Raw genomic sequence first — 27,998 nt, 5'->3', positions numbered from 1 at the left:
GCCACATTCATCAGGTTGTCGTAGTTTTCTCGCAGAGCTTTTCGGGCGTTTGGAGCCTCCTCCAGAATCTTCGCCACCTCGTTGGTGAAGTTCTGATCCTTCATTTTCCCAGAATGGAAATTCTAGAAAAGTTGGTGAGAACCCAGCAGACAGAAAGATCGTGGTGGAACTTTTCAGAATCAGGGATCCATAATCGCTGTAAACGCAGAGCATCCGTTGGTGTGAACACAGAAACAAACAGACTGAGTTTTTAAGTTGTACTGGTGGGTTAAAAACCAGCAGAACCAACCAGGTTAGACAGAACTCACCACCTTCTACCCTGACCTGTGGGACAGATCAGAGTCTGAGGTAAGGAACCCTGAAGGGGTAAAGTTCTGTACCAACCTGCAGCTAACCCAGGGTGGCTTCATGGGTGAAGATAATGTTCTAATGTGGCCCATTTTATAATACGGGTCTGAGATTCTTCTCTATTTGAAAGAACAAGTTCCTAAAACCGACGCCGGTCCTTCCTGAAACAGAAACTAAACCCGGATCTTTTTGTTTGGGTGGATAAAAAAAAAGACGTACAGAAATAAGTTCTGATGGAGCCGTTGAGCTGAGAACAGTTGCATTCTGTCAGAAACAATCTGATGTGAGAGCACTGATGATTGACAGGTTCTGTGTTATACAACAGAGAAAATAAGTTCTGATAAATTATTAAACAGAGCTGAACCAGATCTCCATCAGAGTGATGGACCTGTTTCATTAAAAAGTACATGACTGACAGGTACTGATGAGGATCTAATAAGTGATCTTGATGAGAGACTCACCAGAAGCTGCAGCAGAAGAAGCAGAGAGATGAACCTCCAGCAGTCTGACAAACTTCTCTCTGCAGCCTGAAGTTTCCTCTCTGCAAACAAAGATCCTCTCTATAACAGATGCCTCACTCCTGGCAGCCACCAGATGCAGCAGCAAGCCCCATTCTGGGTCTGCAGAAACCTGTCGGAGTGAGCCCTCTTGTCTCTGTTTTCTGCTCTGTGTGTCAACCTGCTCACTTTAAACCACTTCCTGTTTCGCATCAACTTCAAGACTCATTTTCAAAAGACAGAAAGTGACTGAGTCAGAAAACCTTCAGCTGGAGACATGCTCGTCCACTTCCGGTGGATCTCTGACATCTGATGGCACATGTATGACCCACAGGACATGTATTTTAAAGAGCAGCATTTATCTCTGCTGCTGTTTAAAGTTAAAGTGAAGCTGCTTCAATCAGACCTGAGTCTGCAGCGCCCCCTGCTGGTCCAAACCCTGCTGTCTCACATGGAAACTAAACAGGAGAAAAGCAGATTAATGGCAAGATAAACTGGAAAAACTGCCGTTTCTGCTAAAATACACGTGAATGAAGAAAGCTGAAAACGAACTGGTAAAGATAAAAGAAGCAGAACATTAGCTAATTATAATAAAAACAGGAAAATGATGTAAACACAGATTTCACATCAGAGAGAGACATTTGAAAAGAGTTCTTACTTTTCAAAGACATCAAGGCTCCTCTGACCTGGGGGTCCTGGGGGTCCTGGAGCTGTTGGAGGAAATCTGGGTCCAGAAACTGGTCTAAGTTTTAAAACGGTTCCAAGTGAAATCGAAGTGAATCTGTGGGAAACGGATCAGGTGTCTGCGGTTCCTCTTCCGGCCGCCGGGGGCAGCAGAGGCCGGAAACAACCGTCGTCATGGAAACGGTTCGTTTATTCCGAGCAGCGCCTGAATTCACCTGAACATCCGGCAGCACGAGGAGGATTTCAGCCTCAGGTGAGCGGAGACCTGATCCAGGTGTCCCTAAAAGGTCCGGCTTACCTGTAGAGGTGAGCTTCCGGTTCGGCAGGTCCGTAAAGGGCTATTCCGTCGAGTTTTTAGTGTCTGTAATCGGGTCCAGATCGATCCTAGACGGGATTTTTACATTAAGAATCTTTAAAGCACTGTCTGAAAAAAAAAAGTTTTTTAAATTGTGAAAGAAATGTCATTTATAATTTTAATTTCTGTGCTTAAGAAACAAAACAAAACAAACAAACAAACAAAAAAATAATAAAACAGCTGGACCACATTGGAACAAATCCACTTTAAAACATAACAAATAATTTTTAAAAGTCACTTTTTAAAACAAATCAAATAAAGATCTGAGCAGCAGGAGGTGCCTCTGTGATCAATAACTGATACATCTGATCTGATCAGCTGATTTCTGATCATCCAGATCCACGACAGCCATCGAACCGTGTCTGAGTCTACCTGTGTGACATCATCAGGTGGAAGTGATGTCACAGCGTGATGTCATCGACTTCTCTGCACTGGAGAAAGATCTGCAGGCGGCAGTCGAGTCCGAGCGTCGGTACCAACGAGAGAACGAGGCCAAACTGAGAGCCGTCAGCCAGAGAGTCAGCTACGAACAGTTCAGGTAGGTCCTGGAGACCTGATCCAGGTCCCAGAAGGAAGGTCCTGGAGACCAGGTCTGGGTCTCTGAGAGCAGGTCCTGGTCCCGGAAAGCAGGTCCGGGTCCCGGAGACTAGGTCCGGGTCCCGGAAACCAGGTCCTGGTCTCTGAGAGAAGATCCTGGTCCCGGAGACCAGGTTCGGGTCTTGGAGAGAAGGTCCTGGTCCTGTGAAACAGTTTTTGTAGAACATTTTAGGATTTATTTGCAACAGGTCTTAAGGATGTTCAAGAATGTTCCAGGAAAAACAGAGACTTCCTGGAATGTTTCCATCCTTTTTTCAGACCCGGGTCCCTGGAAGAGTCCCAGGAGTCTTCTCTTGTCTTTTAATGTAACTCCAGGGAGATGTTCCAGGATGACTTTGTCGTTGCTGTAAGAGGTTTTGAAGGCTTCCTTGAAATGTTTCCAGGCATTTCCAGGCTGTGTTTCTGTCCCCTCAGAGGTCTGGTCCTGTCGTCCCACCTGAAGCCTCTGGACAAGGAGGACAAAGATGGAGCTCGACGCAAACAACCCTGGAACCCCGTCGCCCCGGGCAACGCGTGACAGGAAGCCGTCGCCCCGGGCAACAAGGATCCCCACCTTTGTGTGACGTCATCCAGCAGTTTTTAATCAGAAAATTAAAACCAGAACACGTGTTCATTGTTTATCCAGAGCTGTGGTTCTGTTTGTAAACAAACAACTGCAGATGTTTTCTAATAAACAGTTTGATGAAAAACTGGAACCTGTTGCTGCGGTTCTCTTCCTGACCACCGGAGGTCCTCGCACCTTTAACGCCCAGCTGTTGCCATGGAAACGTCTCAGGTGAGGTCTGCTCAGATGAACAGACGGTTCTCCTGGTAGGGAGAGCCGTGTACTACCTGGCTCAGCGATGATGATGATGATGGTGGTACAGGAAGTGGAGAAGGCCTCAGGATGTTTCCTCCTCTCAGGTTGTTCTTGGGTTCTGCAGATCTTTAGTTTAAAACTGAAACGTGTCGGTTTGCTTCAGTTCAAAGCTCAGATTTCATCAGAACAAACTGGATCTCCACCTAAATCTGCTGCAGCCAAGCAGAAAGTAAAACATGTTCCTGCTGGAGAACGAGCTCTGACGTTAAAAAACAACAAGAACCTCTAAAATCTGTCAGGTGAGATTTATTTCTAATAAAATTCAGTAAAATACCCTCTTATGTACAGAAACTCTGTTTTTGTTCCACATTAACTTTGTTCAGTTTCTCTAATACATTTAAAATAAACACTTTAAGAACGTACAGCATTTTACAGCACATCAGAAAGAACAAAAACTGTAAAACTCATTCCTCTGGAACAGATTTTGTTCTCTTTTCTCTGAGGTTCTGAGGTTCTTGGGGAACGTTCTCCAACACCTTCAGATTTAAAAATTTCATCACATTTTCTACAGTTTCAGGTTCTTTTTTATTTAAAGATCCAGAATCCAAACAAAGACTGGAAGCTGCGAGAACGTTCCTCCTCATCATCAGTGTCCTGGGAGGAAGATCTCCTCATTTTTTTGACGCTCAGTTTTCTGTGAAACATTTGACTCCTCAGACAGAAACGACAGAAACGACTCGACCGAAGGAGCCGAAACGTAAAAAAAGTCTTTTCAGCTTCAGTTCGACAAACTGAACATAAACTTGGTATCAAACAGTTTGTCTGTCCGAAGCTGTGTTTTCCAGTGTCTTTGAACGCAGCACATGAACTGGAACTCAGAGTTAACCCGTTAAACTCAAAGTTAACCTGTTAAATTCAGACAAATTAACCCGTTAAACTCAGAGTTAACCTGTTAAACTCAAAGTTAACCTGTTAAATTCAGACAAATTAACCCGTTAAACTCAGAGTTAACCTGTTAAACTCAAAGTTAACCTGTTAAATTCAGACAAATTAACCCGTTAAACTCAGAGTTAACCTGTTAAACTCAAAGTTAACCTGTTAAATTCAGACAAATTAACCCGTTAAACTCAGAGTTAACCTGTTAAACTCAAAGTTAACCTGTTAAATTCAGACAAATTAACCCGTTAAACTCAGAGTTAACCTGTTAAACTCAAAGTTAACCTGTTAAATTCAGACAAGTTAACCCGTTAAACTCAGATAAGTTAACCTGTTAAACTCAATGTTAACCCGTTAAACTCAGAGTTAACCCGTTAAACTCAAAGTTAACCTGTTAAATTCAGACGAGTTAACCCGTTAAACTCAGAGTTAACCTGTTAAACTCAGAGTTAACCCGTTAAACTCAGAGTTAACCTGTTAAATTCAGACGAGTTAACCCGGTAAACTCAGAGTTAACCCGTTAAACTCAGAGTTAACCTGTTAAACTCAGAGTTAACCCGTTAAACTCGGAGTTAATGACCTCAGGAAGTGACCGGATCCGATCCGTTTTGGGCATCAAACCTGTTACCTCAAGGTTTAGGAGCTAAATTAAATATTAAATTATAAAATATTTGTAATTTAAAAATAAATTAGTGACCTAAATGTGACGGTAAAACCAGTTCCTGATCTTTGTTCTTGGTGCTGAGGGACTTGGGTTCTACACGGGTCCATTCACTCTGGTTATTCAAAGCTCGGTTCTGGTTCTGAAAGACGAAACATCAAGTGTTCACAGAGGTCCAATCACATGAAGGAACTGAGTTTAAACTAATCTGACCCAAAAGGTTTGCTGCTTTAAAAGCAAAGTCAACGTGGATGCTGAGCTTTCAGAACCCGTCCGGGTCAGAACTGAGCAGAGGTTTTGCATCTAAAAGATCTAAAAGAACCTGTAAATAAAAATATAAAAACTGTGGAACCTAAAGTTTCTCAGGAGCTGAATAGATGTTTGTTTCGTTTTAAAGAAGGGTTGTTCAGACTTGGTTCATGGGACCGTTGGACCAGAACCTTTCAGTACAATTAGAAAAGGACCTCAGTGTTCTGAAGATGAGAGCATCGGTGCCGTCCTGAGGTTCCAGACTCAAGTCCTTGTTCTTATAAATGAACTGTTTGGGTTCCAGGCCCGTCGGCGGACCATCTTGTGTTCAGAACACATAAATTCTAAGGTCCATGATGTCAGAACCTCAGGTGAGTCCAGGTCCTAAAGGTACCTGAAACCCATTTGGGATCTCTTTAGGAACCAAATAAATTATGTTCTGTGGGGTTTGGACTGAAAACGACCCCCGGTTCTGGTGGGGCATGTTGAAGAACCTGGATCTTAGCTGATGTTCTCTTGCTCACAGAGATGTTTGAGGTTTAAAACCCAACGTTTTATTTGATTTTTCATCCTGAAAGAGAAAAAAACTTGCTCCAGAACCAGCTCAGGGTTCTGGTGGGTTACATCCGGGTCTGTAATGAATCTTTCCAGGAGTCGGGTCTTGAGCAGCCTGCAGGGTCTAAATTTGAATTCCTTTAAGAGCTTTAATGTCCACGATAAAAAATAAAACCCAAAGTCTGAGTCCAGGAGGTTTCAGAGGATCTGAAGTCTAAGATGTTTGGGTTTTTTAAGGTGCCATGAAACCTGATCCTCTGGGTTCTTTCAAACAAAGGTGGTTCAGAACCAGCGCAGAGCCTGGCAGGGTTTGGGTCTAACTTGGATCAGTTTAGTCTCAGTGGTAAACCTGGACTTTGGGTGCAGACGAGGCGATGGAGGTTCTTCAGTGTGTTGGAAGAGTTCTAAAGGCCTCCGCACGGTTCTGGAAGACTCCTACTTCTCAGAGAAGATGGTGGGGAACTGGTTGAGCATGAGCTCAACGATCTGGCTCTGGAACACCATGAAGAGCGTCATGTTGGGGGACTCGGTCTGCGGTCGGAGCAGCGTGGGTCCGAACACGATGGCGACGCTCTGAACCGACATCCTGTTGGACTCTTTGTGCTCGATCACCCTGAAAACACAGAAACAGAACCGTTGGTGCCGTTTGGTTCTGGGTCCGATTTAGGCTCCGGTTGCACAGGTTCAGGTCGTAGTTTGTTTAACGTGAAGATTTTACCGTTGGTCAGCGTTGAAATGATTCGAGATTTAAACTACAGAGGGTTAAACCACAGATGATCATTTAGAACTAACTAGTTGTCCGACAGCTGGTTAGTCCTGGTCAGAAGAGTTAAACTCACTTGCGCAGATGTTTGAAGAGGAGCTCCATGGTGTCGTAGTTTGGCAGCGGCAGAGATCGGACCAGATCCTTCATGTAGGAAACCTTCAGGCTGTAATCTGGTACTTCTGCAGGAAACAAACACAGAGCTGCTGCTTAAACCGCTGCTGTACTGCGGTGCTGTCAGCGTGTGTGTGAGCGTGTGTGTGTGTGTGTGTGTGTGTGAGCGTGTGTGTGTGTGTTATGTACTTACGGATGGCAGCGATGAACTTTTCGAAGGAGCTGAAGGGAAACAGCGGTTCTGGAAGTTCTCTGAAGAAAAGTTTCAGCGCTCCTGTGATGACGTGGATCTCCTCCCACTGCCCGTCCTCCAGGTCCAGATGTTCCTCTGGAGAACCACAGAAGAAGAATGAAACACCTCCCGTTTGTTGGAAGCAGCAGCTTTCCTGCCTCTCTCCTGTTCATTTGGTTTTATTACGTTGGTATAAATGTTTTACCGTGATCGGCTTTGTGCCGGAGTTTCTGGATCACCGCCAGGTTCCCGCTCACTCTGTAGATCCCGTCAACATCCAGACCTGAAAACAAACATCCAGGAATCTGACCTCAGACTCATTCTGCTTGGAAAACAACAAAACTGTGTCGGCTGCAAACAAACTTTACGTTACAGGCCGCAGGAATCACAAACGTTCATTTTACAAACAGTAACAGGACTACAGGGACGTGCACGTGACTACAGGGACGTGCACGTGACTACAGGGACGTGCACGTGACTACAGGGATGTGCACGTGACTACAGGGACGTGCACGTGACTACACAAAAAGTGACTCGCCTCTAACTGCTCAGATAACTTTAATCTTTTCTCTGTTAATAAAGTGAGCATAAAAACACCCAGAGTTAAAGAGTGTTTTTATTAAACGGTCTTTCTTTAACCGAAGGAACTGAGCGATGATTGGACACGTTTCGTCACCTCTCCTCTCCACCGTTCGAACACATTTCTCCACAAATTTAGGAATGGTGGAGTTTTCTCTGTGGCAGAGGGTGTCCAGGTGGCAGCCGAAGACGTTTTCTGAAAGAAACGAATAAACAGAGTCACGGCGATAAACCTACAAACGTTATCACAAAGTTTCCACCAGGACAACTCAGTGTCCCTGACAGGTGGATCTGCGACGTTCTCAGAGACAAACCCAGAACGGAAGGCGTTCGGCTTCGTTTCCTACCTTTGATATATCCCCTCTCTTTGACGCTCTGCAGCGTCGGCCTTCTCTGGAGGAAGCGTCGCAGCCTGCGTCGGATTCGGCTCTGCTCCAAGTCGGCTCCCGAAGGATCTCTGGTGGCTAACAAAACAAAAAACACAACAAGAAGAAAAGATTAGTGTGAATCTGATGAGAAGAACTGAACAGTCAGTTAAAAACATAAGAAAACATCAACCATCTGGTAATAATCGGTTCAGACATTATTCCACTGAGCCACACTCAGAGGCTTTTATTTTGAAGTTACAGGAACAAATCACAGCTGTTTGTCTCCTGGTTCTTCAGGAGCGGGACTCAGACAGAGCTGCTGATGGAGACCAGCAGAATCTGTCAAAAACCTCAGACTGGATCCAGAAGACTCACATGGCCTCTTCCTGTCTTTGTCCTCTCTGTCTGAGCTGGTCTCGTCCTCATCATCACTGGGATGCTCCTTCTCCTGAATGAAGAAACAAAACGTCATGGTTCACTGGTTGGGACCATCTTCAGCAGCCCTTGGTGTTTTAGTGTGTGTGTGTGCGTGCGTGTGTGTGGGACAGACATGTGGGTGTGTGTGTGTGTGTTGATACCAGCTGTTGCTGTGGTGTCAGTTGTTGGATGGTGTCCTGAACCACTTTGAACCAGTCAGAGATGATGCTCTCAGTGTCGTACTGCATCAGATACTCGCAGCCCTGCCGGGTCTTCAACTGCGTATGAATACACAAAAACAACACAGACACACACTGCTGAAACATCTATCAACAACACCAAACAACAACAACACAACAGGTGTGATATAACCCTGGTAGACATACAGCCAGAGTGAGAAAGACTCATCCATGACCGTCCAATCACTGCAAGACTCAAACCTATGATAACCATGATGACAGAGAGGTGGAGCTTCTACAGTTATCTGTAACCATGGTAACAGAGAGGCAAAGCTTCTACACTCGTCTGTAACCATGGTAACAGAGAGGTGAAGCGTCTACAGTCATCTGTAACCATGGTAACAGAGAGGTGGAGCTTCTACGCTCATCTGTAACCATGGTAACAGAGAGGCGGAGCTTCTACACCAGGCCACACCCACAGAAATAGATGTTTCTGCAGCATACCTCCAGAACATGTTTCTTGGAGGACTTGTCTTTGGTGGCCCACTGTATCGATGATCCTCGCAGGTCGACGGTGTATTCTGGAACAATCTGTGAAGCTTTGTTCTGAGGAAGACAAGTCATCATCATCATCATCATCATCACTACCCTCTTTTGACATGATCACTTTTAATCTTCTGTCTTTAATGTTCAAATGGGAATATTTCCATGTGGTTTAGAACTGAAACTGTTTTATTAACTCATTTCATTTTCAGCCACACCCAGTCCTAATCCAGTCGTGATCCAGTCGTGATCCAGTCGTGATCCAGTCTTAATCCTGTCGTGATACAGACCTAATCCAGTCCTGATCCAAACTCCTGATCCAGGTTCTTTCTACTTTCCTTCCAAGCTTTCCTGTAATCGTTGGATCAACAGTTCTCCAGACTTTCTGCAGGTCTTTTAGAGGTTTTTTTGGACTTTGGCTGATTTTTCACCCAGTTTCAGTCCTTGTTCCTGAACATTTTCAGAGGAATGTTTTTAACTGTGACCTCTGACCTCTTTCAAACAGAAAAAGGCTCAGAGACTTAAGGGATGAGAGAAAAGAACCAACAATAATTTGGATCTTAAGTCTTATTGTTCCCAGCAGGCTGTCTCAGGGACTCAATTTGATCCCATTTCTTTCACTGAACCCATAAAAAACATCAAAGATTCACAGTTTGACAAGAATCAGGATTTTAGCTCCAACAAGGAGACTCTCAAAGAGCTGGGAAATGTTCTCACAGTTTGACACTTTGGTAGGAAAGTATAAGAAATAAGAACTGATCAGGAGTTTTTAAAGGACTGTAAAACTGTTCACTTTCCTTGCAGATAAAACCTGAAAACAGAGACATCATTAGGACCTCTGCACGCCTGGTTCAGGACGTGGAACTGGTTCTTACAGAGTTCCCAGCCGGATTAGATTTGGGGTCTTTGTAAAAAGTGAGAATCCCTCCATGGAGAACGGTCCAGGACTGACTCCAGTTCTTCCTGTCCACCAGAAACACAAAACAATGGACACTATCAAATAAAATACTGTCCTTAAAGTCCTCCATCAGCAGGTTCTGAGACAAACTGAGGTGGAATGAGAGCTCACCTGATCTTCTTGCCGAGGTCAGCCACCTTGGTCTTGTTGAGGATTCCTGCTTTCTCCAGCAGGTGGGCCTGCAGAGACACGGAGACACAGGTGAGTCTTCAGGTCCACTCTGAAATGTGACTCCGGTGTAAACATGGGAGGAGTGAGAGCCTGTCTCCCTGAGGGCTTTTATCAACCTTTATTCATCGGTCTGGTCCCTCCCAGAATCATTTTCCAGGAAATCAGGACTTAGAACGACTTGTTTTTTGGACCTAGAACCTGCCAACTGACACACAGAACCTCCTGAGAGACGTTTAAGGATTTAAACGTCTCAGTTACCTGCAGAAAATCATCCTTATTCTCAAGGAACATAAACAAATTAGTTTAAGCATCACTTTGGTTTTCAAACCATTAAAAACTGTTTGGCTCTTTCTGCAAGTAACTTTAGGTGCTTCTATCTGGTTTAAGATTTAAAGTTTATGAAGTTATTTTACTTTTATGCTGCAGAAAGCTCACGGGGGTGTTAAACATTAAACAACATTAAAAGGAATTTAAAAAGTTTGTCTGCAGATTCAACAGTTCAGAAGTTTCCTGTACCATTAAAGTTAAATAACTTCATGTGAAACTAAAATCAGATTTAGTTGGAAAATTCCTCTTTGGATTCTTATTTTCAGTCAAATTATATCAGCGACAAAAACAATCCCAAATAAAAGGTTTAAACTGGAGGTTTGAGCTAAAGAAAACTGATGAAAAGAAGCTCATTCAGGAGATCTTTAGTTCAGTTCTACACTTTTTATTTGGTTACTTTTTCTTTTAACTGAGATTTTGTGAATGTCTCCATGTGGACAGCTTTTACTTTGGACTCAAATGTTGGACATGTTAAAGACGCTGCAGGTGAAATCAGAAGACTGTTAAACTTTTAGGGGCCGTTTTGTTGGAGACGCTGCAAACAAACGGGTCAGAACCAGTGAGAAGCAACGACAGAACCAACAGCTGAACCCAACCAGAACTTCAGAACAGTCCGGCAACACGATGATTAGTTACTAATGGGTGATTAGTAATGTTAGAGGACAAATGCTCAGCAACTTTCTGGGCAAAGTCTCAGATGTGGAACATTTTATGATCCTGTTTTGATTCAGTGAGTCGCAGAACTTCCTTCAGTAAAAACCTTCAGGTTGAAGCTGCGACTCTGAGACAACAGCAGGTGGCGCCGTCAGTCTGATCTGCCCAAAAAGTTCCCTTCAGCTAACATGTTAGAACAAAGAGTTAGTAAATGCAACGCCACTTTCTGACGGCCAGTCCAACAGCCAATCAGAACCTACATGTACATGCTGCTGCTTGAAGCCTGTGCTCTGATTGGACAGATTCCTCCTCAGCTTGTGCCTATTAGAGAACTGGTTGGAGGGAGAACAGGTGATAATGAATGGATGAGTCAGCAAATGATTCAATGAGTCAGCAAATGGGGTCAGTGAATGAATGAATGAGTCAATGATGTATGAGGCAGCGGGACAGGTGAGTGTGTACCTGCGGGCTGTTGGGGGAGGGTTTTCTGATCGTCTCTGTGAAGTCTGAGGGGAACCTCCTGTGTCCGGGAGTGAACATCTGGAACACATCAGGGTTGAGAAGATGTTTACAGATGTTACTGTTTTATTTTCAGAGGATTTCTTTCGTTTGACTCACCTGCACTGGTGCTCCATCCTCTGAAACTCCATTTCCCATCAGCCTTTTCTGCAGAACAAAATAAAAACAGACTCAGCTTTAATTTCTGCCTGAATTATTGTTATAATTCGAGGATGGAGTGAGGTTGTTTCAGAGCCGTTATCTCCAGTTTCTGATCATCTATCTGACTGATTAACTGATTAACTGATTGACTTATTAATTGATTGACTAATTGATCGATCAATCACCTCCTGCTGCTTCTGCAGGGAGCTCGGATCCTTCAGGTCCAGCTGAGGTTTTGGTAACGGAGCCGCCTGCTGAGGAGGATGTGGGTAACACAAACAGGAAGTTAAACGTAGTGAAAAACAATCGGTTTGACCAACTTGTGATTATTTCGTACCGGTACAAAGACCGCGTCCTTATCGTTGTCGTGTTCGTCCACAGGATAATCCTCCTTTGGGAGCGGGGGCTTTAGATTACCGAAGGACAGCATGAAGAACAGAAAGGTTCTGATTTAATCCACAAACTTCTTCAACCAGAAAAAACTGTGATGTTTTAAAGTGTTACAAGAACTAAAACTGATCGTTTTTAAAAGTATCTGATTCTTTAATGGAGGCACAAGAAGATGATTTTAGAATCTTAAACAACTGACTTTAATCTTTAATCTTTAATTTATTCTGACAACCTAAAAACACCGTTAGAGACATGAAGACAGAAAAGGTTATTCTTGATTAACTCCTGCATTCTAATCCTAATATCCCTGATTTTAAACCAGATGTTATCCAAGGTTCTAATCCTGGCTTCACTTATCTTAAACCAGAGCTAATCCAGGATTAGAATCCTGGTTTCACTAATTTTAAACCAATAATCCAGGATTCTAATCTTGATTTCTCTGATTTTAAAACCAGAGGTAATCCAGGATTATAGTCCTGATTTATCTCATTTTAAAGCAATAATCCAGGATTATGTCAGGATCGTACAGCGTCGTCGTGGGTCTTCTTGCCGGCTGTAGATCCAGGCGGGGATGGGTGCCCCAGTGGCCTGGGGACAGTCCAGGCAGTGGCTCCTGTGTTGGGGTTGTAGAAGTAGATTCTCCCCGAAGCTTCATCCAGCAGCTGCTCCCACCCACAGGAGCCCTGATGTGGGGTNNNNGGGGGGGGACGTCAGAGAGTGGGACACAAACTACAGAGGTTCTGTCAGGACGGGTTCTGGTACCTGAGAGGAGGCCGGGGACAGCGGACTGGACAGGTCCATGTCTGAGGATGATGTGTTGTCACGGTGATCAGTCCAGGAGAGCTGCCTGGTTATAGGATGGAAGTAATACGGCTTCCCGCTGTCCTGGTCAGTGTGCACCTGAGCAGGTGAGACGGGGGTTAGAGGAGGTCTGATTGTTTTAGATAAAGTCCAGTTTCCTGACAATTTCTCTGTAAATGTACTGAAGCGTCGCCTCAGAAACATCTGATCTCTGTGGATCAGAACCGGATCAGTTTCCATCTGATCAAACTTTCATGATCCCAGTCAGGGACGGCTGGTATCAGTGGGCTGGTAGGTCTAAGCCCTCCCTGCTGTTTACAATAAAAAGGTTCAAATACCTAATAAACACAAATTTAAAATATCACATTTTGTGAAATTTACAACAAAACTTGAGCCAAACAGTCTCGATTAAACCCCAGAGTCTTTCCAAAGGGCTAACTTTCTCAGCTCCAATGATTTAATGTCTGTCATGGTGCAGAATGATTGACAGCCGTCTTGTCCCGCCCCCTCAGTTTGCAGCTCATTTGGGCTCATTCAGTTCAGCCCAGGGTCAGCCCAAGGCCTCAGGCTTCAGCCAATGAGGGTGGACGTACAACAACGTGCCTTGACCGCGAGTGTATGTGGGCGTGGTTTGGCGTAGACAGAGTAGTTACGATGGCGAGCGAGATAAACATAAACGAGGTGGATTATTTCATTTCTCACTAGATTTCCTTAATGTCTTGGGAGGGAAAACCAGAAGTGAGGAGGTTGGAGGCGGATAAACTTTTCAAAACAGGAAAAGCTGCAAAATCTAAGTTCTTCTGTGACCTGGTTTCAATGAAAGGACTGGCTAACAGGAAGTGTAGCTAACAAATCTTTATCATTCTTTGTGTTTTCTTCCCCTCAGAACCGACTCAAACTGATTAAACAGACAAGTCCAGTTTAACTAAACCTAAAATGAGCAATCATGGTTCTGGTTCCGTAACTTAACCCAGGATTTAACTCTGTTCGTAAAAAAGAAACCCTCCAGTGAATGTAAAAATGAATAAATTTAGTATTTAAAGCGTGTGTCGAGGATTTGACTGTTTCTGAGACATGAGAGAAATAAAATCCTGAAAGTTTTTTGTCTTATTTGCTGCTCCAGATCAAATCGTACCCAACCTCGGTCACTTTGTACTCAGACTGTTTCAGTTTGAAAAGAATCCATCTAACACGGGTCTATTAGTACCCACCTCCAGGGCTCGTTAAGGTTCAGGTTACCATGGTAACTGACTCAGGTAAGAGCTGAAACTCCTGACCTGAACCTGAAGTTCCCTCGATAAGACTGATCCTTCATGGAGTCAGAGGTCCTCTTACCTGCCATCTGTCCAGTGGGCTGACAGGGGAGGTGGGGCTTATCATACTGGAGGAGGAGCTTGATGATGGCAGGGTGTGGCCTGGTGCTGATGGGGCGGGGTCTGCAGTAGGCGGGGAGGAAATCAAGATCTGAGGCTGGGGGTTTTTCTTCAGGGAGGAGACGTTGGCGTATATGGACGAGCTAGGGTTGAGCGAGCTTTGGTCCTGCAGAGGAAGAAAGAGACAGAACATTTAAAGGCCCAGTCCAACATGTCTGACTCTTGGTTCAGGACATGGTTTATAGTAAACCTTTTGGACCATCAGACCCAGGTCTGAGCACCCATAGCTGCCTGAACCAGATCCAGGTCCCTAACGCTGAGTTCCTGATCCTTCTGGACTGCTGGGTCCCTCTTAGGAATCTCGTGTGGTTCTGAAGTCTGAGTCTGTTCCCTGATGGTGGAATGAGCTACCAAAGTCCATCAGAGCAGGGTGTCCCCTCTCTACCTTTAAAGAACACCGCCAACACCCTAACAAACAGAACCCACACAGACTCTGGACTTCTGGACCGGTTCTACTGGACTCTGCCCTTTAAACTGGTTATTTATGGATTCTGACGGCTGAAGGGCAGAGATCTGAGATTAAAATTTTTGTGTTCTGGTGAGATCTTGTTAGTGGCGCCTGTCGGACCAGCACCTGCTCATGTTGTCAGGAGACACTTCTGATTATTGACATGTGAAGAAACCAAATCTGATGTTCAGAAGAAGCTGCAGAGAGATTCTGTTCTCACAGAGAACGATAATCTGTCTGATTGGGTCGAGCTGTGGGCCAACAGGAAGTACTCCTCCCATGCTGTATAAACACACACACACGAGTAAATGATTCCTGTTTAACAACAAACAGAACCACAGCCTGAACGTCTCCTTCAGTTTTATTCACAATATTAAAATCCTGTCAGGAGGATGAGGATGAAGCTTAAACTCAGATTATAAACCTGCTCTTCATCGTTCTAACCTCTGAGAACTTGTGCGTGTTGCGTTCACTGTCACCTTCTCTGCTTCTATTTCAGTGTTCAGAACAGGATGAAGAGCTACAGATAAGTGGCCCGGTCCGTGGTTCTGGCTCTGGTGTTTGTGCCGGCGCAGCTCATCAATAAGTGACTTGGGTCTCAGGTGAACCCGATCAGACCCGGTCTCAGTTTTCTCTCCAATGTTCAAACATTAAATCTGCTCAGAACCTGCTTCTTCTGTGAAGCTGGACTTTAATCAGAATTCAGTTTCTGAAACATTAACTCTGCAGCATCAAAAACAACAATAATCTCAGGTTTAATCAGAGCTGAAACACAAAATGCTTACCCATAACGCATCTGTGTTTGTCTCAGAGACACTGAAGCTTTTGCTGCAGGAAAGTCCATCAGAAAAACATCATTCTGGTTCTGATCCGTCCGGGTCTCATGCTGTCAGACTAAACATCTTGTCTTCAACTTTTAGCTCCAGCCTCTTTCTGTATGCACAGAGTGACCACGCCCCCTGATTATGAGCAAGGTTGTCCCGCCCCTTTCAAACTGTAGCCCCGCCCCTCGACAGACAGCTCAACAGTTAAATTAGATTTCTGATTCAAAGTAAGTCTGAAAACTTTTTCTCTTAAAGAACATGATAAATTTAAACATGCATGCAAAAAAAACTTTCTGAAAGACTCTTTAATGACCTTCAGAAGTTCCTGTCTGATTCTGAACTTCAAAACAGTTTCTGAAGGACCAGCAGGACCAGCATGACCTGAAGTTCCTCAGCTTCAACTTTACCAGAAACTCTGAAATATTTTAAAATTTCAAGGATTCTAATCATCAAAACATTGTCCAGGAGAAGACTTCCCTGAAGAACATTAGTAGAAACTTCTGAACAGTTCCCAAAGCTGTGTCATGGTCTCTCCTGCAGATTTAAAGACGTTTCTCCCTCCCATCATGTGCCACAGCCCCACAGATGATCCTGTAAACACAAACCGTTGGTATTGGTGGGATCAGCTCCTCAGGGAGCTGCAGTTTGGGTTTCCTGTGTTCAGAAAACTTCTTAAAAATGGACCACAAACACATTAAAAACAGGCTGCTGAGGTGTTCTTCTCAGTTTCACTCAGATCCATCCACAACCCACAGTTTTTAATCACACACAAGTTAAACATGATAAAATCATAAATAATCTGTCTCCTCTGCTGCTAGGGGTCCATTACAGATGTTAGACTGATAACAGCTGGAACATTGGTCATTTTCAGCTCCAATGAGGTCAAGATGGAATGATGCTGCCACCTCCTGTTCCTCAACAGGAACCAGTGAAGAACGAAGAAACTCATCTGACACCAACATGTACTCTTCATCACTTTGTGTTGAGAAAGAAATAAAAAAAATGTTCTGACCTCAAACCCTCCAATGACCAGTCTTCATCATCAGTCCCCCCCCAGTGACCAGTCTTCATCATCAGTCCCCCCCAGTGACCAGTCTTCATCATCAGTCCCCCCCCAGTGACCAGTCTACCACAGCGGTTTCTGAATATCTCACATCAGCCAAACAGGAAGGACTCGAGGTCAGCAGCCAATCAGGAGAGGAGCTCTGCAGCATGTCAGTACTTTAAACTGACCTTTGCACCGGCTGTCGAGAGCAGGAGACACATGCCAGTGAAGAAGGTAGACATACCTGGATGTTAAAAACATCCTGTTCCACCTGATTTACCACACGTCACAGAATCCACCCAAAATGATTCACCAGCAGAGCTGAAACACCAGAAGAGGAATTTAAAGGTTGGATCTGATGTGTTGGAATAAAAATATGATCTGTAACGTTTGTTTCAAAGCAAAACACAGGCCGGCCATTCAACACGACCTGAATCAGAACCAACAACCTGAGAGGAAACGTTCTGCTGCTTTCAGAGCTAAAAACTAAACTTCAGCTTCACTCAAGAGACGATACAGAAAAATGAATAAAAAGAGAAAAACAGCGAAAATGTTCAAAGTTTAACCAAGAGTTCAAGAAAAGCTGCAGATTCTCAGCTGGGAGATCCCTTTAAATTTTTACCACAAGACCCGATTCAGGTACAAACCCGTCAGACCGGTTCCGACACACACACACACATCCAGAGCCAGGTGTCAGGTTTCTGGGTCGGTTCTGTTTCTGTCCTGCAGGTGTCGCTGCAGCGCCGCCACCCTCTCTGTTTCCTGTGCGACCCTGAACACTTCCTGTTGGCAGTGACATCATCACATCCTGCTCTGACATCACCGGTCCGGCACAGACCCTGAAACTGGGTCACAACCAGGTCCAGAACCGAGCCATGAAACAAAATAATCAAAAACCTCAGACAAATATTTCTCTTCTTTAGGTCAAATCACAAGTTCAGAAATATTATTATTACTATTGTTAGTATTAAAAATAATAATAAATATTATTAACAACAGTGATAATAAATAAACTTTTTGTTAACTGATATAAATAAATAAAACATTTAGTTTTTGCAGCCTCTGAGGTCAAAGGTCAGCTGTTTGCTTTTGCTCTGAGGAGAAAAAGAGGAAACAGCCTCTTCTGTTTCCTGTTTCCTGTCCACGCTGCAGGAAACGGGTTACTCCAAGAGGCTTTTATTTTGTAGGAAGACCAGCAGCCTTTGAAATCTGACTGGACTTCAGAAAAAAAAAAAAACTTGGTCTCAGAACAAACAAAACATTAACCTCAGTTTAAAGTTCAACTTAAAAACACTAAATTTATGAGAATTTCTAACTTCAAAACTATCAGAACTGATCTGAAGTCCAACTGGACCGGGGAAATCCTGATCAGACAGGAAACAGACCCTGAACACAACTGCTGCTTTCAAGGACTTCAGTCTTTATGAGGATGCATTCAAGGACAACACTGAGTTCTGGGAGAAACGCCTTCATGTTCTGGTTCTGGTTCTGAACTAACGACACCAACGGATTCAGGCTGATGAACGTCAGCGGATCCAGTTCTTCTCAGCCGGATCAGGACACAACAAATCTTAGAACCTTTTTTACATTTAAACTGAAATATTTGTAAAGTTTCTACCACATTTGAACCCGTTACAGATCCAATAATCAGTTTCAGAACCTTTCAGATTCTAAGGTTCTGCACCAGAAACAGATTCTGTTTTCAGTGGGCTGGGGGAGGGTCTCAGTGATCTTACCTGTTTGGTGGGCGGAGCTGCGTGCGCAGTGGGCGGAGCAGCAGGAGCAGCAGGAGCAGGGGGTGCAGGTTCAGATGGTGCTGCTGGACTTTGCTGTGCTCCTTGCAGAGCCTCCAGGTCCAGGTTCAGGTCTTGGATGGACTCGTAGATGTGGTGAGAGCATTCCTCTCTCCGTGACTCCTCCTCCTCCTCACTGCTCTCTGAGCTTGTCTCTTCTTCAGCCACCTCCTCCTCCTCCTCTTCTTCCGGCTCCTGGTTGCCATGTTGACCTTGAGGCGGGGAGGATTTGTTGTTCTGGAGGGGAACCATGGGGGTCTCCACCGGGATGGGCTGGTTCTGGGGCCAGATCGTGGTCCGGGGGTCAGCAGGACTGAAACTTGGAACTCGAGGTTTCCCAGAATCTTTCTGGTCCTCCATTAGACCCGATGGGTGAGGCTGCTTTTTACTGTCGGCCATGTTTGTAGTCCCACTAGGAGCTGTGGGTCTAGTCTCAGCAGAACCACCTGGAGGGTTACCATGGACCTTAGATGATGACCCTATGTGGGTTAGGTCCGGTAAGTCCATCGGTACGCCAAAGGTGGACATGCGGTTCTCATTCTTCTGGTGCCGGTTCGAGACATTGGGTCTGAGGCGGATCAACATCTCATCGCTTTGTTTGGTTCTGGTCCCACTGGGCTCCTCCAGAGGCTTTGGAACTGGGACAGGAACAGGGACAGGAGCCACCACAGGATGCAGAACCTGTTCTGGACCAGGCGGGTCAGCAAAGTCCAGTGGTGACGGGAAATCGGCCGGCAGCTCCTTGACATAATTGGCCGGGATGTAGAAGGATCTGGAGTTGCTGTTGTCCCAGACAAGCCACCAGTGGTCGTTGGTCTTGGCCAGCAGGACGTAGCGCTCGTTGGGTTTGATGGAGATCAGAACCCCGTCCCGAACCTCGTACTCATACTTAAACTCCACCAGAACCAGACCCAGACCTAAAAGACCAGATGTTTGTTACAGAGTGGCTTGAGGATTTGTTTTTTGTTCTGTGACAGAGGCAAAAAGGTTCTGACATCATTCAGGTGGATCAGAACCGTCTGCTGCAACAGAACCAAACAGAGAAACTCTGGAGGTTCAGTGGGAGGAGACTTAATCCGAACCTCTGTCAGAACCTCTGAGGTCCAGCCGAGTCCAGAACCTAAACATCATCGCTCACCTTTGCTCAGCAGGGAGGAAGCCGCCGCCATTTTAACGACCCTGTGCTCCTCAGGCCCCGCCCCCTCAGGTAGTTGACTCTGAAGGTGAGGGGTCAAGGGTCAGCCCTGATTCTCAGCCACCTGAAAAAAAGGAAAACAAAACAAGAGATCAACAACAACAAAGGATCCAGTTAAAGCAGAACTGGGTCGGGATGTTTACTCTCAGCAGGTCCGCCTCTTCATCATCAGAACAAACGACTCGGACTAAACTTCACAAAACATCAAAGTTCTGCTGCTCTCATGAAAACAAACATCTTTCTCCAGATCAGAATGAAGATTTCCTTTGATCCTGGGACCTTGTCCTCCGTTTGTTGAGGTTTGAACCCAGAACAAACCTCAGGTTCAGGTTTTAGATGAAACATTAAGCTTCATTCATTGTTTTTATTAATCTCTTGGTATCGTAAGAATAAAACATTATCAGACCTTTGAAAGCAGAAAAACAAACTTGTATTTGTTCTGGTCAGTCTGTTCGACCATCAGGCCACGCCCCCAAACAATGAAAATGTTTGAAAATGAAGCCGACATCGTGGAACCAGCGTGGAGCACCACACATGAATCCTGTCAGACCCCCGCAGCGTCCGTCATCGCTCGGCGCCACAGACCGTCTGAACACCGTCAGGCTCAGAGGCGTAACAGCAGCAGATTGACTTTAACACACACACACACACACACACGCTCCTCTCAGCTCTTACAGAAATCCCACTGAGACGGGAAGCTTTGTGATGCTCCTGTGAATAAAACATTCAGACCTCAGAACCTGAACCGGGTCACATTTATTGATTGGATTATTGGTGAAGTTTCTCTGAGGATTCAGTCCCTTTCTGCTCTGAAGACTTTAACACAAGTCCTACTATTGTTCCTCCACAAAGACAGGAAACACACACACACACGTGTGTGATGTCACAAAGGGGTGGGGCCTACAGAGCAGTGTGGGCGGGGCTTACAGTCCACAGGAAGAGCAGGATTTCCCTCTGTAAACAGAGCTGACCTGAGATCAGCCTCCTGCCATTGTTCTGTGGGACAGTGCCTGGCTCAGAGGCTGCCGGGCAGGAAAACTGTGTGCCAATCATCTACATTCAGACCCAACTCAGCAGTTCCTCTGCTGCAGCTCCACCCACAGATCCGAACCGGGTCGGAGAGCCTGCAGGTTCAGATCCGATCCGAACGGTCAGACTGGAAACAGCAGCAGGAATATTTCAGCGGATCACATCAGGGCTCCACCTGCAGAGGTTTATCCTGAGATGATTTATTAAAATAAGTGCAACACAGCCGTCGGCCTCAGGAAAATTTATTTTAGATTTCCAGAAACGACCTTGAGGTCAACGTGTTCTATTACCTGGTCACCGAGGTGCAGTTTAAACCCCAAACACACCCAAGTTATGATTTAAAAACATTTAAATTAGGTCAGTATTCATTAAATCCTATTAAACTTTACGTCTTCTACCGCCAAGGGTAACGGAGGAGTGATAATGTTTTTGCTCATGTCTGTGTTTGTGTGTGAACTTCAGCTGGTTTCTGGTTCTGTCACAAACAAACGTAGAACATCTCTGAGAATAAGACACGGTTCAGACGAGGAGCGCGTTCTGTGCAGCGTGTTGAGATCTGATGGCACACGGACGTGTTCAGACATGAAGCAGCTGAGCTCATATCTGCTGTTCCTGCAGGTTTCTGAGAGCCGCTGCTGCTGCTGACATTCGAGGAAAACCCTGAAAACCAAGTCAGTTCCTGCCATCTTCAGATTTCACCACCATGAAATCATGAACTCATCCTAATCAAACACAAAAACAGCTGCAACTCAAGTCAGTTTACAGATATTGAGTTAAACTTTGGTATGTTAGTAGCTGTCATGCCCAACAGGTACTCCAGATTACACAAGATCTTTGTTTAAACTTTTTCATGCAATGTGGCGGGTGATATGCATTCCTTCAAGGAACGCTACTGTTATTTATCCGCAGACCTTTAGACCTTTAGTCAGGTGTTGGCGCTCATTTCCCTCCATCGATGTTGGTTCAACAAACACCTCAGCCAGGTGAGTTTCAGGCGTGTGAGACACTCATTTTGGAATGTAGCCCTCTCTCCCCACGCCTCTCTCTCTCTCTGTTTGTCTGTGTGGCTCGGCCACTCCCACCCAGCAGGCTGGTATGTGACACACACACACACACACACACACACACACACAGAGCTCTGTGCAACCACAAAATAAACGGAGCTGTCAATCATCAAACAGAGGTCAGTGGTTTGTGGCAGCAACGTCAACCAATCAGATCAAACATTTAAAGACAAAGTTCTCTCAGAGAACCGTCTCCGAAGAGCAAACTGAGATCCACACATGTGACATCATGGAGCCAGCAACCAATCACAGCAGAGCACCTCTGGCAGCTCGACCTTTACCCTGTGGCTGGATGTGGGTGTGGTCACATTCAGAAATAACTGAGTTCAGGTTGTAAATCAGTCAGCTGAGTCTGCTGCAGAACAAACAAATGTTTAGAGGAATGTACAGAAACTCTCAGCACACGGAGAGAATCCATGTTAGCCAACATGCTAACAATCTGACCCCCAATCAGCTGAAACACCAGACTGCTGCTCTCTGCCAGGTTCTCCTGGTCTGTTCTGTCTTTTGGAGAACTCTAACATGCCATAAAACATCTCAGACATTTTTAATACCATCTGTAAAGAGTACATAGATCCTGACCAGGGAGGATCAGGGAGAAGTGGAAATCTACCTTTAACCAACTCAAAGTGATACAAACCATCCATTTGGACCAAGATCCTCAGACACCTCTGCAACACCATCCCTGCTCGGCTGCTCCATCCTTAAAGCTCCTTCTGAAAGATCTCTACAACCCTTAATTAAAAATCTAATTTTAATTCATTCACTTTAACAAATCTGTTCTGTAAAACCTCCTAAATACCTCCATGCTTACCAAAAGACCATGATGATCTTTTGAGTGACCTGTAAACAAATAATAGGAACCTCTAAACCCTTGGAAGGATCAGCAGAACTTGTAAAAGTGCCATTAAATCTTCTGTGGATTGGCAAATACCCAAAAGAATAATTGAATAATTTGCTAAATACCCTTAAAATGGCTTCAAACTCCGCTGGAATGTCCTGAAAGATCACAACCATCTTCTGCAGACTACCTGAGACCTGATCCAGGACTTCTCAGACCTCAGAGACCCTTTAAAATGATCCACTCAGGGTCCAGGAACCTGCTGAAGAACTTCTGTGATCACCAGGAGCAAGGATCTAAACTTAGAATGCTGCTCACCGATTGTTTATTGGCTGATTCCCGTTCGAAGTTCAAGGCTTGTAAAACTGTCAGTTACCATGACAACGGCGGTGAACTGATATGTACCTGACTCCAGATTAACCTGCTCTCATTAAACCAGGTTTACCTTTTAAGGGGCTGATTCATCCCTGACAGCAGATACAGATTCAGAACATCATGAAGATCCGACTCCTAATTGATGGGTCACATGTGGAGGTTTGGAGTTGGGTGGGTAGGTTAGCTGTACAACGGGTTAGCAGGATGAGTTAAACATAACCAGGTCATCTTTTACTGATGTCTCCTGCTGTAACTGACAGGAAGCCCAAAGTAAAAACAGGAAACGTGACAGCACAACGGACCAGAAGTCTTCTCACCTTTAGAAACCCGAGAAACATTCAGACTGACGGTTTAAAAGGAATATCTGTTAATAGTTTCAAGTTGTATCTCACTCCTGATGTTTTATGAATAATGCATGAATGGAAGGATGTGAAGACAGGAAGTGAACAGACAAATTAAATCCAAAGTTTTTATATCAAATAATGATCTGAGAAGAAGCGAACAACAACCACGATCTCCACCGAGGAGAAACCTCAGGTATGCCAACAGGAACTGAAACTCAGGTGTGATGGAGAAACAGGAAGTAAATTTAACACACAGCATGATGGATGATTTCTTTCAGAGTAAAACAGGAAACAGAATTAAACAAGAGAACCAGAGATGAAACCATGAGATGTGTGGTTTAATATTAGGAACTAAAACAATTTTACTACCATTAACCCTCCTTATTCTGATAATTTACTTTAACCACTCAAATGTGGGAACCAAACCTTTAAACCAAACATGCTTCTCTAGAGTTAATCCCAACTGCCTCAAGGACACACCAGACCTGATGAACCTCGGCTGGACCCTCCTCGGGTCGGGGTGCCTAATGGCTGAAACACCTAATGAACACAAAGTTCATTAAGTCCATGTGTTCACAGCATCAAAGGTAACACTCAAGTCACCAAACAAACTAATAATCCTTATTAAAACTGGTTTGTGTCATAGGTTTGACTCCAAACTGGGGGAACCATCGAGACACAAAAACCACCTTTGACCCTAAACCAAGAACTTAACCACCGGAGGAAGAGCGTCCTCTGGTTTGTGTCATTCTGAGCTGAGGAAGATTAGAGCTCATCGAACTGTTTGGATGCTTGGTTTGGTTTCATTCATTGCACAGAACCAATTCATCCCAAACCATAAAAAAAACAACCAAACAGGTCTGATTCAGGTTTAGATCCACATCCAGACCAGTTCAATCCAGTTATTAATCAATCAGATCCAGACTAAGCAAAACCAGCAGGTCGGGTCAAACCTTCAAACCAACAAAGGTCTTCCATCCATCATAACCAATGTTAGCCTCCCTTAACCTAAAACCCAGAAGAACAAAGGAACAGTTAAGTCCAGAACCTTTAGAACCAGGAATTAGAAACACGACTACAACTCGTCAGATCTGTATCAGACGAATCTCAGGGAACTCCTCAGCCTCATAACTCTCAAACCTGTTTTTCAAAAATACTTTCAAAACTGCTTCAGATTCAGTATCCTCAGATTCTGGTCCGTTTTTAATATGTAAGAACAACCAGAACATGTTTGATCCAGGGTCAGAGGTCAGAGGTCAGGCTTTTATTTTCTGCACAAAGATGGATCACTCTGAACTTCTACTTCTGTAAAAGAACAGAAAAAAATCAACTTTTCTTCAACATTTTCTGATCAGAATCAGGAAAACCAGAGGTTTTAAAGTCGAAGAGTTCTGATCCAGTTTGTTTCCTGAACATCTGTCCAGCTGTCGGGTCTCAGGTCTTCAGTCCAACACCTGGAAGGACTCGCAAATGGTTCTGATCCAACACAGATCAGGTTCTGATAAGAGGTCGTTCGTAGACTGAGAACAGGACTGACTCACACACACACATCTATATTTATATATATATATATATATATATATATATATATATATATATATATATATATATATATATATATATACACACACACACACACACACACAGAGCCTAAAGCTGATCTGCAGCTGTTTCTGGGATTCTGGTCTCCTCAGGATGTTTGTTTCAAACACACACAAAAATAAACTTTATTTTTATTTTCATTATTTTTTTACAATAAAAACTGAAGTTTTTCATTTTAAATCCAAATCTAAACTAATCCCACATCAACCAGAACCTAAATGTTCCCAAGCAGAGAAATAAGAAGTGTTTACCTGCAGTGAAACACGGATCCAAACATCCTGGTCCAGTTTTTTCTCCTCTGCTCCTGAAGGCGACTCTGAATCCTTCAAACAGGTTTGTGTTTGGCTCCGCCCCCTTCAGACCTGCCAGTCCAGGCTCGCCTTCCTCCTCCTCCTCCTCCTCCTCAGAGGAAACCAGGGCTCAGTCTGAGCAGATACACACCGCCCCCTGCTGTCTCTCTGCAGGCGGTGCATCAAGGTGTTTCTGCTCTTTATCAAAATATTTAAGAAAATAATCTCACATACATTTTATTTAAATTATGCAGAATTTTTTAACCAGTTTCAGTGACGTTTAAATAGTTTACAGATCATTTAATGCACCGTCTAAAAATAAAACCCTTTTTAAAACGAAATACTGGATAAATTCCTGAAGAACCTTTGAGGAGCGGTCACTTGGTGAAGGATTTTAACATCTTTAATCCCGCTGACTCAGTTGCAGATGTTCATACAATAATTTCTTTCTGAGTTTTAATCTGTTCAGTGGTTCATGAGATATTTTGCTTTATGGCAAAGTTTAAATTAAAGGCTCAGCAGTCGCTGACAGCTACTACCACACTGATGTTCAGTGAAGCCATTAAAATGTTCTTTTAAAACAGGTTTAATCCAGAGTTCTGGTCCTGGTGGACCCAAAAACACAAAACAGAGACCAGAAGGAACCAAAGGCTTTAACTGGGTCTAAAAGCAGAACTGAAGCCAGAACTAAAACTACTTGTGATGTTCTTCAAAGATGTGGACCTTCCAGGCGTTTGCCTAAATATTCTTTTATTTTATTGAAGTAAAAAATGAAACCAGACCTTCAAAATAAAACAGGAAGTCAGAGATATTCAGTAAAATAAAACGAGAAACATAAAAATCCAGCTGCTAATCCTGCTAATGAAATTTCTATAAATTAGCTAGACTTTTGCTACTTTTAGGTAATGTTTAGCCCCTTTTAGATTTTAGCTGGTGTTCTGCTTCTCTTAGCTTTAATGACTCAGTTTCAGCTTCTTCAGCAAATTTCAGCTCTGGATTTCTGCAGAAAATGCTGTTTGTGTTTCATTTCAGCATCAAAGATGTGTGCTTGGATTTCAGAGGAAGAATCAGCTTGATTTCATTATAAAAACAGCATCTGTCCAACCTGTAAACAGTCAATCCTGTGGAACCGAACCCTCCACCGGACTCTAAGGTGCTGGCTTCAGAAATATGAAACAGCTGAACAGGAACATTTGCTCTAAAATAAAACTCAGACATTTATTTCCAGGTTAAAAATGATTTATTGGTTAGAAAGAACCAATCAGGAGGTAACAGCTGCATCCAGATGTTTGACCTCGGGCTGAATGAAACATCTCAGCTGTCAGACTGAATGTTCAGCTCAGACCGACCCATCAGAACTGGTGCAGAAATGATGACGAGGTTACCATGGTAATCTCGTTAGCGCAGACCACCTAAAGGAGAGAAGAAGAGCGATTCAGTCTGGATCCTGAACAACAACCCTTCAGTGGCGGGTTTTTAGTCGACATTACATCAAATCCTTTAAACATGTAAATAAAAACGTCACCTCCTTGGTAGCTTTGGGACAATCTTGTTGCTAGATCGTTTCTCTGGATTCCCTTTAAGGTCTGTACGGTGAAATCCACGGCACCCTGGGGGTAATTCTGCACCAGCAGCTCCGCCGTCTCTCTGCGGGTCGCATTCTCCAGCTGGGACGTGGGGATATCGCTGGTTTGCTTCAGGCTAAACTTAAAATCTTCAAATTCTTCACTTTTTAACTCATTTAGAGTTTTATTTATTATAATTTTGTCTTGAGCTCTGTAAAGACAATAAAAACAGGAAACATCAGGATGATTTCTGGTGAAAAACATCAAACTCTAAAAAACCAAACCACACATCAGACAAGCTAAATATAACCCTACACGTCCTGAGTGCAGACAAAGATCTTAGTTCGAACAATGTAAAAAGATAAAAGTTCTGTGTTTATATGAAATACAGCCAGATGTTTCAGATGTGTGTGTGTGCATAGTTGCTTTATAAATGTTAAAACCTTTTCATTTTGTTGCCCTGAATATGACTTTTGTTGTGAACTGGTGCTAAAGAAAAAAACTGATTTAAAATGAGTCACTGTGGAACTGTCCTTTGTTACAGGCAGATGGAGAGTTTATATCTTTAATTATTAACAGTAAAAAGAGATTAAACGTACTGCAGGAACAGATAACATCTTAGCCATCAGACACACAGGAAAGGAACTCGGCGACAGAAAGAGTAAAAGTGAAAAACATAAGAATGAAGAAAAATTCCTTGAGTCAAAGTAAAGGAGCATCTGGTTTTATCTCCGCAGAGAACAAACAAAAAAAAGAGGAAAGGAAGTAAACTCAAACCATACAACCAGGTCTGGTTCAGACTGGATCATAGAGACAGAACTTCAGGGTTCCTGAAGACTTTTTAAACTGTTCTGTTTGTTTAATAGAATAGAGAACAAACTCACGGTGCGTTGATCATCTTGTAGTCCTGCTAGGCTTCCTCACGCTGGTCTGATGAAGGTGGAGCTTAATGAGGTACTTTCTGTTTTACACAGTGACTCATGAATGAGGGCTGAGAAAACTTCCTGGTTTTCCTCTGAAACCACTTTACCACAACACACCCATGATATCACACAAGCAGAGGAACTGAAGAATACCTGTGGTTATTTTTTTACCCTTCTGATTAATCATCCTGTTTATCCTTCTCAGCAGCAGCTGAGGAGGAATTCAGACAGACTGGAAAGTTAAACTGGATCCTCTGCAGGAAGAAAGGGAGGTGCTCATTTTAATGGACAGACCGGCCTCAGTGTCCTCAGGACGGACCGGCCTCAGTGTCCTCAGGACAGACCGGCCTCAGTGTCCTCAGGACGGACCGGCCTCAGTGTCCTCAGGAC

The 27,998-nt window shown here is 44.0% G+C and overlaps 2 protein-coding genes and 1 long non-coding RNA gene across 12 annotated transcripts; 1 reads left to right on the top strand and 2 right to left on the bottom strand.

Moving 5' to 3' along the window:
* On the bottom strand, window positions 1-1,639 carry LOC119617540. 3 transcript variants are annotated; one of them, XR_005233864.1, is made up of 3 exons: window positions 1,504-1,639; window positions 810-1,303; window positions 1-122 (listed from the first exon to the last, which is right to left on the bottom strand). It is a non-coding gene; the product is annotated as an uncharacterized LOC119617540 (long non-coding RNA). The 3 variants fall into 3 exon arrangements; XR_005233866.1 differs by having other exon boundaries at window positions 810-889; window positions 1,504-1,631; XR_005233865.1 differs by lacking the exon at window positions 1,504-1,639 and having other exon boundaries at window positions 810-889; window positions 1,109-1,455.
* On the top strand, window positions 1,639-3,308 carry ccdc103 (coiled-coil domain containing 103). Of its 4 annotated transcripts, none has more exons than XM_025002740.2 (3): window positions 1,639-1,782; window positions 2,274-2,422; window positions 2,896-3,308. In XM_025002740.2, the coding sequence occupies exons 2-3, from the start codon at window positions 2,283-2,285 to the stop codon at window positions 2,996-2,998; spliced, it is 243 nt and encodes an 80-aa protein (XP_024858508.1). In that variant the 5' UTR covers window positions 1,639-1,782; window positions 2,274-2,282; the 3' UTR covers window positions 2,999-3,308. The 4 variants fall into 4 exon arrangements, with proteins under 4 accessions (XP_024858508.1, XP_017296347.1, XP_017296346.1 ...); XM_017440858.3 differs by having other exon boundaries at window positions 2,222-2,422; window positions 2,896-3,254; XM_017440857.3 differs by having other exon boundaries at window positions 1,725-1,835; window positions 2,222-2,422; window positions 2,896-3,255.
* A 262-nt stretch (window positions 3,309-3,570) lies between these two features.
* On the bottom strand, window positions 3,571-25,170 carry arhgap27l (Rho GTPase activating protein 27, like). 5 transcript variants are annotated; one of them, XM_017440859.2, is made up of 22 exons: window positions 25,082-25,170; window positions 19,519-19,639; window positions 18,324-19,297; window positions 14,173-14,376; window positions 12,799-12,936; window positions 12,564-12,719; window positions 11,984-12,052; window positions 11,832-11,900; window positions 11,605-11,652; window positions 11,449-11,526; window positions 11,247-11,318; window positions 9,946-10,013; window positions 9,752-9,839; window positions 8,838-8,939; window positions 8,316-8,432; window positions 8,113-8,185; window positions 7,717-7,833; window positions 7,467-7,565; window positions 6,996-7,073; window positions 6,752-6,886; window positions 6,521-6,626; window positions 3,571-6,294 (listed from the first exon to the last, which is right to left on the bottom strand). In XM_017440859.2, the coding sequence occupies exons 2-22, from the start codon at window positions 19,547-19,549 to the stop codon at window positions 6,117-6,119; spliced, it is 3,000 nt and encodes a 999-aa protein (XP_017296348.1). In that variant the 5' UTR covers window positions 19,550-19,639; window positions 25,082-25,170; the 3' UTR covers window positions 3,571-6,116. The 5 variants fall into 5 exon arrangements, with proteins under 5 accessions (XP_017296348.1, XP_017296350.1, XP_017296352.1 ...); XM_017440861.2 differs by having other exon boundaries at window positions 11,832-11,897; XM_017440863.2 differs by lacking the exon at window positions 11,247-11,318.
* Between the last annotated feature and the right edge of the window lie 2,828 nt (window positions 25,171-27,998).

The sequence above is a fragment of the Kryptolebias marmoratus genome, linkage group LG12 (genome assembly GCF_001649575.2).
Source record: "Kryptolebias marmoratus isolate JLee-2015 linkage group LG12, ASM164957v2, whole genome shotgun sequence".
In the NCBI taxonomy this organism is placed as follows: domain Eukaryota; kingdom Metazoa; phylum Chordata; class Actinopteri; order Cyprinodontiformes; family Rivulidae; genus Kryptolebias; species Kryptolebias marmoratus.
Note: the sequence above shows the minus strand (reverse complement) of the source record. Positions and strands in the feature narration are given on the sequence as shown.

Bases quoted from the DNA above. Each gene is read 5' to 3' on its own strand.
- ccdc103 (XM_025002740.2), top strand. From the start codon at position 2,283: ATGTCACAGCGTGATGTCATCGACTTCTCTGCACTGGAGAAAGATCTG. The intron at 2,423-2,895 runs GTAGGTCCTGGA...CTGTCCCCTCAG, and splicing joins GTCAGCTACGAACAGTTCAG to AGGTCTGGTCCTGTCGTCCC.
- arhgap27l (XM_017440859.2), bottom strand. From the start codon at position 19,549: ATGGCGGCGGCTTCCTCCCTGCTGAGCAAAG. The intron at 14,377-18,323 runs GTAAGATCACTG...CTTCCTCTGCAG, and splicing joins CAGCTCCGCCCACCAAACAG to GACCAAAGCTCGCTCAACCC. The intron at 10,014-11,246 runs GTAGGTTCTGAT...GTGTCTCTGCAG, and splicing joins TCAAGCAGCAGCATGTACAT to GCCCACCTGCTGGAGAAAGC.